We start from the raw sequence: 7,431 nt of genomic DNA, 5'->3' as shown, positions 1-7,431 counted from the left end.
CACTACTACTCTTGCTCATTGTAAGGTGCCTCTGAAGAAGTAGGAGATTGCCATAAGCAAAGGCCATTTTGGAACCAATACTCGGCTCGCTTGTGACTATGAGATCACTGCCACTCCCAATGAACCTGGTTAATCCAAAAAGACACTTGTTAATAGCAAGGTCAGAGCTCTATTGCAGGAGAGTGGGGCAAATGATGCTGAGATAGCAAGGCTGAAGACTCGTTTGGCATAGGTAGAATCTAAGAGAGATGCTCTCAGAACTGAGCTCACAAAGGAAAAGGAGAAGAATGATGGAATTATTCAAGACATGCTGCACCTTCTCCAAGTCAAAACCAAAACCCCAAGTTCTTCCAAGCCTTAATTTCCTAAGCCATGCCTAGACCTTTCAGTGACCCAGATTAGGGATATTTCTTTTTTTGTTGCTCATGTTTTAACTGTTTTTGTTTCTTTTTGTCAGAATCATATTCTCTATCAATGAAGTTTGCTGATTTTGCTCTTGTTGACTGTTTATATTTCCTTGTTAGTATGAATGTGTAGTTGATTACTGATGATTAATCCATGAATGCATTTGCAGTTGCCTTAGTGGCCATGAGTAATTTTTAAAATTTGGGAATCACGCATTGTTTATGCAACTTTTCGATGATGCCAAAAGGGGGAAAAGAAATTGTGTTTTATATTTTAAATATATTTTGAATAGTGATGTTTATAACCTAATGAACCTGGTCCTTGATGATAAGTGAAAAATATTTCTAACATAGCATTAATGTAGAGCTGAGTTCTAGCAGGGCCTATGTGTATGAAAAATACAGAGTTTGTCATCATCAAAAAGGGAGAACTTGTTGGCCCAAGTAAAGGTTAGTTTTGAAGAGTGGCAAAGAAACTCAGACATGAACCAGGTCCATCTTAGTGGAGCACAGATGTGGATAGATTTGAGCATGTGAGATACACATGAAGGAGATAAACCTAACTTGACAGATTTGATATTTCCTGATCCTGATCGAAAAGGTTGCGTAATTGATAAGGAGAGTGACTCATTACTCAAAGAGAATACGGGTTAAGAAAAGGAAGGAGTTAGAGATTGAAATCAACTAGAAATCTTCCTCCAAGGAAGAGTAGCATCAGAATCCTAGTCAATCTCTATTTACTAACTCTATAAATATCAGTGTTAGTTTGTTTTTCTTTCCTGTCTAGTATTTTCAATCCAAGCCAAAATAGGAAAAGCCGCAAGCACTACTAGGCCCGGTCGTCGGTTGAACGTCAGTAGGGTCCGATATTCATTCCTTACTCAAATAGGAAGGTGGGAGTCTCAATATAGCGACGTGGTCCAAAACAAGCCTTTGCTGATCCATGAGGTTTTTGTTTTGGTTACAAGAAGTGCTTCTTTGCTCGCCTGTAGCACCTCGACTCGAGTTTCCGCTGTAGGATTGAGTTCTCTTTTACAGGCGACGCACATAAGCAGAATCAGTTCGTGTGTGATTCAAGTGTGCAAACTTGAAGCTACATGAACCAGATAGAAGAATCGGTTCCAAGTGTCTGTCTTTTATTCTAGTTCAATTGTAGTAGGTGTTTTCATATTGTACATTTCAGCTTTATCTAGAGGCAATTGTATTATGTACTCAGAATTTTCAAGTTAGAGTTAACTTGAGGTTGTCGCAACAGTTAGAGGTTGTTTGCTACAACGAGATTAGAGTTAATCCGAGGTTTACAAAAAGTATTTTGTAAATACAGTTTTTGGTTCAATGATTTTAGTGGAGAGTTTGGGAAAATCTTACTGGAAAGTAGGTCGTGATTTTTTCAACTTTTGAGCCAGGTGTTTTCTACGTAAAATACTTGTGTTCTTTACTTTCTGCATTTACTATTTTTGCAATAGTAGGTTAAGAAACACTTAGAAGAACCAGGTCCTTCCATAATTAGTTTAAACGAAAAATTGGTCACCACACAAATCACTCCCTCCCCCCCCACTCTTGTGTGGTATTGAAGTATAAAACAATACTAATGAACTTTGAAATTTCCAAATTCCACAAATGACACCAAAACCTATCAAACCACGTCCGATTGCCCTCATATTTTGCACACAAGTCATAAATGACACCACGAACTTACTCCAATTCTCAAAAATCGAATCCGACCCCGATATCAAAAATTCTAGTGTTGGTCAAATTCGCCAAAATTTCAACTTTCGCCAATTCAAGTCTAATTCTACTACGGACCTTCAAATCACGTTCTGGATGCGCTCCTAAATCCAAAATCACCTAACGGAGCTAACGAAATCATCAAAATTCAAATTCGAGGTCTTTTACACATAAGTCAACATCCGGTCAACTTTTCCAACTTAAACATCCAATTAAGAGACTAAATGTCTTAATTACTCCGGCATCACTCCGGACCCGAACCAACTAACCCGGTAAGTCATAATACAATTGTAGAATATAAAAGAAACAGGAAATGGGAGAACGGGGCTACGAGTCTCAAAACAACCGGTCGGATCGTTGCAATAATTAAAGCAAAAATATTCATTTAGTTATAGCATTTTATTTCAAGTAATTTTTGTAGCTAAAAAGTCAGTATTGCTACAAAAGCTTTAAACACGTGGCAAAAACTTTCTATTAGCTACAAAATTGAATTATACGAATAAGTTTGTAGCTATTAAGCCACTTATTGCCATGGATTTTTTTAGCTTGAAACAAAAATATTTTTTGTAACTATAACATTTTATTTCACGTATATCTGTGTGACTATAAGGTTGCTATTGCTATAGTAACTTCAAACGCGTGGAAAAAAATATACGATTATTAGTTACGAAGTTTTGTTGTAGCAATAAATTTATAGCTATTTGGATAATTATTGCCACAATAGTTAGCAACTATAGCAAAAATGAAGAATTAGCTTTGCCAAAATAATTTTATTGCTAATAAATTTTACGAAATTATAAATGGCTATGAAAGTTTAATCTTTGTGGCTATTGTTAGGTATTAGCTACGACTTTAACATTTATAGCTGAGAATTTGTAGCTATAGATGTATAATATTGTAGTGTTCGTTTTTGGGGTAAACAAATTTAGACACAAAATTTTTAAAATTTTCTGAAATAATATTTACATATTTGAAAACTGCATAAAAAGTACTAAAAATCGCAATGATTAATAATTCGAAGTATTTGAAAGACTTATAAAAAATTATAATAAAAGAAAAACTTGTTTGATTCTTGCAATTCGAATGGAATGACATAAAATGGGAGGAGGGGAGTACTTAATAGCAGTTGAAAAATAAACTCCTTACATATGATAGAGTGACAACATTTGCATCCTTAGCTTCCATACAAGCTAGTTCTTACAACAACTTTTTCTTAATTACTGTTCTTTTCTAGGTGCTCTTACTCATTGATCATAATAGCAACAAACTTATCATCTTAAGTTTACATCTTCACTTCAACCAGATTATGTCAATAGTTTCCCACAATCAAAATCACCCATTCTCAGCATAGTCTCAATGGTAAATTGAGCCAAGAATTTCTCTCTCAAGTAGCTAATCACCTTCCCATTACTTTCTTGTGCCAAACCAACCAAATAAGAAGTACTAATAAGGTTAAAAATCCTCCATCTTCTCGCTTTTGCATACTTCTCCAAACCAACTTTAATTCTATTGTAAAATTCATCGTCTTCTAATTTCTCCAGTATTCCTGTTGGTAATTTTCTTGAAAAAGGTTCAGCAATGCACCTAGCAAGAACTACACTATCTTCTAATGCTGAACATCCACCTTGACCAATATCAGGTGTCATTGGGTGAAGTGCATCACCAACTAGACAAGTGTTTCTTTTCACAATATTGTCTCTCATTAAAATGTTCAATGGTGATCTTAATTTTAGTTTGGCACAATATAGGCTATCTAGTGAGGTTCTCTGTAGGATATTGTATGCTTCTTTTGACACGTTGCTGGCCATACTTAGCACAAATTGCTTCATTTTGATTGGACTTCCTTCTATCGATTCATCATCTGAAATGCATGCAATTCATAAGCGTGACATGATAGATCAGACAAAAAAGCCAGAGATTATTGGTACAACACATAAATAAAAGGTAAAGAAAAACAGTTGTAATAATTAAATATCAGGAAATAACTTTCTCATAGAATATTCCGTGGCAATGCATTATCTTCCGTGGAAAAAGTAGAGTAATAAAATATTGTGTCATTTATCTTCTGTGGAAAATGCATCACCTCATTATCGACCTTTAGTGGAAAGAAAAAGGTATGCTAATAATTGATGCAGTACAGAAGCTAAGGGACGTAGCAGGCTTACAGTTGACGGCAGACGGAGTAAAAGTGCAAAACCAGTACAAGCTCTTGTCATCACAGGGAAGGAAACCAATGCGAACTCCTCCTCCAAAATAAGCGCAGAACTTTGGCTCGAACCCGTGACCTTCTATATACTCAACATATCCCCGAATTGCTGAACGATTTGCATCAACTAGTTTCTGGAGGCCCATCCACTTAGCCACCACTGAGTTCACACCATCACATCCTATTAACACCTTCATGGGAAAGCAGTATTGTTCAGTTTTTTCTTTGGGCCCAGTTAACCCCAAAAAAATAAAAAGAAGAATATATAGTCACCTTGGTTCGAAGAACAGTTTTGTCAGCCAAATGTAGCAACTTGAATAGTCCAGAGTCTTGGATGGAAACAACACGGGAAGAATACTTGATAGTTCCAGGAGGAAGTTCTTTCTCTAAAGTCTCCACTATCTCCTGTCTTTTCATACAACGGCTGTCGTAATCTCTACTGTGTAACATCAGAGTTGTATTGTGAGATTTGACAAAGTACAGCTTGAGAAAAAGAAACTAGATTGAACAAGTTATATATGGAATATTCAATGCTCAAAATATCAAATTTTGAGTGTAGCTTACGGTTTCTTATTTGCATCTAGGGAAATCTCTGCAGTAGGCTTGCCTGAGACTGCTGAAAATGCCTCAAACCTACAGAAATTAAAAGCTCATTAAATTCGAGCTGAGATATCAGTTGTCAAAGACACTAACGTACAACTCTTTTTTTAACCGACTCGATCTTCATCTGGAGGAAATAGATAAGCATGAAACAATAGCTACACAAAATGAATCTTCTCAAGAATACTGCATATAGATGGATCTTGGAGTTGCAATATAAACGGAAAATATATCCATCTTTAGCAATTACTACTTTTTACATGTTCTGTAAATATTGGGAATACTTGAAAATGCAAGTTCCAAATTGAATGGAAGGGACATGCTGTAGCGTCCTTACTGCTGATACCTTCCTTCCAAAGTTTCCACACTAAAAAAGTATTAAGCATATACGTGACGCAGTCAACTAAAAGAATTATTTATAGCTAGGAATTAAGGAGATAGAGAAAAATTAAAATGTTTTGTTGGCAGGTTACATTAAAGAAGAAACAACCAAACAATTCGATGTTATAACTGCGTACGATCCATTGTTATTAGTTGCTAAATTGAGACAAGCGCTATAGACTATTCAAAAAGAGGCGGATTCAAAATTTGAAATCTATGGTTTCTTATAACAACTTCAAGTTAATATATATTAATAACCGAATTCAGCTTATGACCTGTGGCCTTACGCGTACCGACTAAACTGGAGAGAACGTTGTCTAAGGGAGTCTCCAACGCCAAGAGCGTCGAGTGCCCTCCAGGCGTTGGTCCATAAAGCAAGGGCAAATCCTGATGTTCGTAAAGAGTCTGATGATTCCAACACTATGCTCCGCAACCCCAGCCTAAAGAACAAAATAACCATCAGTAGTTCTATTGCAAAAACACGTACGTAAAAACCATGCACCAAATATATATATAGGCGAATTTATTTGGCGTCGAATTCATGTGTTCAACTTAATCCATTAAATCATTACTTAAAATAATGAGGTTTTATTAAAAAAAAAAAATGAATCCATTACTTTCATCAGCTTGCATTATGTATAAAAATAAAATTAAAAATCTGAACTTATTGATTTTAGATCCTAAATTACCTATGATAATAACATATTTCTTATCATTTTATGTGAATTGAGTTTAATTAATGGTAACCAAGTTAATGAAGGGAAAAAAAAATTGAAACTTGTAATCTTAAATATTTCATGATATTTTTGTTGCTATAAAAGCTTGTCATTAAGAATAAATGAAGAAGTTAAAGAAAACTTATTTCTAAATATAAAAACGTGTCATTCCTTTTTAACTAGACTAAAAAGTAAAGAGTATATCATATAAAATGGAACATAGCATACGTTACCGTTAAATATGACACACAAAAATTGCTACACCCGCCTTCCCAATTTACGTAGCAGTGTGTGATTGAACACGGAATTTAAAAAAAGAAATTGAAAAAAGTTTTTTTTTTTTTTTTAAATTTGTGGTCTAACACCTGCCATAGATGTTTATTAGAGTATGCAGAATCTATATTCTATTTGAAACACATAAAAAATTAAAAAAAAAAAGTACGTACACATAATTTGGATAGAGGGAGTATTGTCTAGGGTATATTGCTCTTAACTACTTTTTCTATACCTGTGAAGTGCCAAAGAAGTGGCGAGTCCAGCAATTCCAGCACCTACTATGACAATGTCCTCATTTATCTCCATTTGCTCCTTTTGTGGCTGCATGCTGCTTTGGCTGGTGGTACTCCTGCTATATTATACTCCGTAGTTCTCCAACTGATAATTGATTATCAAACTTTCATGGACATTCCTTATATAAAGCTGCGACATTATGCTGGTCTTTCTTTAGTTATTAAATATTCAAGTCAACCAAAAAACGGAAAGATGGGATGGACGGTAGTCAGTTCACCACTGAAGAGCTGTAGAGGGTCCCGAAGCAGATACATATAGCAAGAACCGTGAATGAACAGTACATATCAATTACTTTACGAGAAAGAGCTGGGTCCACATACACTGACATAACTACAATATTAGCTACGATTCGGACGAATTGAATAGATGTGTCCGGAATCAAAATGTGGTTCTTTTTGACTCAAACTACACAAATAGGTGGTAAAAAAATGACTTTTTTATATATAGCGCCATAATACCTGGCGCTATATACTAACAGTAACGGTACCGTTAAAGTATAGCGCCAGGTATTATGGCGCTATGCTGTAAAAGCTGATATGAGCAGGTATAGCGCCACAATACCTGGCGCTATACATACATCATTAATGTATAGTGCCAGGTATAGTGGCGCTATACCTAGATTTTCCTGGCCCCACCAATAATTCGTGACTTCAATAATTCAAAAGCGTATAGTGCCAACTTTTTAGGCGCTATACCTATATAAAAAAAAAATCCGGCTAGCCATTTCCTATATAAAGAGGTTAGGATTGTATAGAAATTCATTCAAAAATTTTTTTACCTCTTGTTGAAACGTTTATTGTTCTTAAATTCTCCAGCATTTTTTCAT

General features: G+C 35.2%; 1 protein-coding gene across 2 annotated transcripts; it reads right to left on the bottom strand.

The window, feature by feature from the left end:
* Nucleotides 1-3,175: 3,175 nt before the first annotated feature.
* On the bottom strand, nucleotides 3,176-6,830 carry LOC104220204 (monooxygenase 2-like). Of its 2 annotated transcripts, none has more exons than XM_009771029.2 (6): nucleotides 6,544-6,830; nucleotides 5,613-5,759; nucleotides 4,903-4,971; nucleotides 4,612-4,777; nucleotides 4,298-4,529; nucleotides 3,176-3,993 (listed from the first exon to the last, which is right to left on the bottom strand). In XM_009771029.2, exons 1-6 carry the CDS (start codon nucleotides 6,636-6,638, stop codon nucleotides 3,437-3,439), a joined length of 1,266 nt encoding a protein of 421 aa, XP_009769331.1. In that variant the 5' UTR covers nucleotides 6,639-6,830; the 3' UTR covers nucleotides 3,176-3,436. The 2 variants fall into 2 exon arrangements, with proteins under 2 accessions (XP_009769331.1, XP_009769330.1); XM_009771028.2 differs by having other exon boundaries at nucleotides 5,607-5,759; nucleotides 6,544-6,747.
* Between the last annotated feature and the right edge of the window lie 601 nt (nucleotides 6,831-7,431).

The sequence above is a fragment of the Nicotiana sylvestris genome, chromosome 10 (assembly GCF_000393655.2).
Source record: "Nicotiana sylvestris chromosome 10, ASM39365v2, whole genome shotgun sequence".
Taxonomy (NCBI): domain Eukaryota; kingdom Viridiplantae; phylum Streptophyta; class Magnoliopsida; order Solanales; family Solanaceae; genus Nicotiana; species Nicotiana sylvestris.
The sequence above is the reverse complement of the archived record's forward strand: the minus strand, read 5'-3'. Positions and strand labels throughout refer to the sequence as shown.

What these genes read in the sequence shown, in the direction of transcription:
- LOC104220204 (XM_009771028.2), bottom strand. Translation starts at nt 6,638, where the DNA reads ATGCAGCCACAAAAGGAGCAAATGGAGATAAATGAGGACATTGTCATA. An exon ending in CTCCAGTTTAGTCGGTACGC is followed by an intron (nt 4,972 to 5,606) that starts GTAAGGCCACAG and finishes TAATTTCTGTAG; the next exon opens with GTTTGAGGCATTTTCAGCAG. An exon ending in AAACTGTTCTTCGAACCAAG is followed by an intron (nt 4,530 to 4,611) that starts GTGACTATATAT and finishes TTTCCCATGAAG; the next exon opens with GTGTTAATAGGATGTGATGG.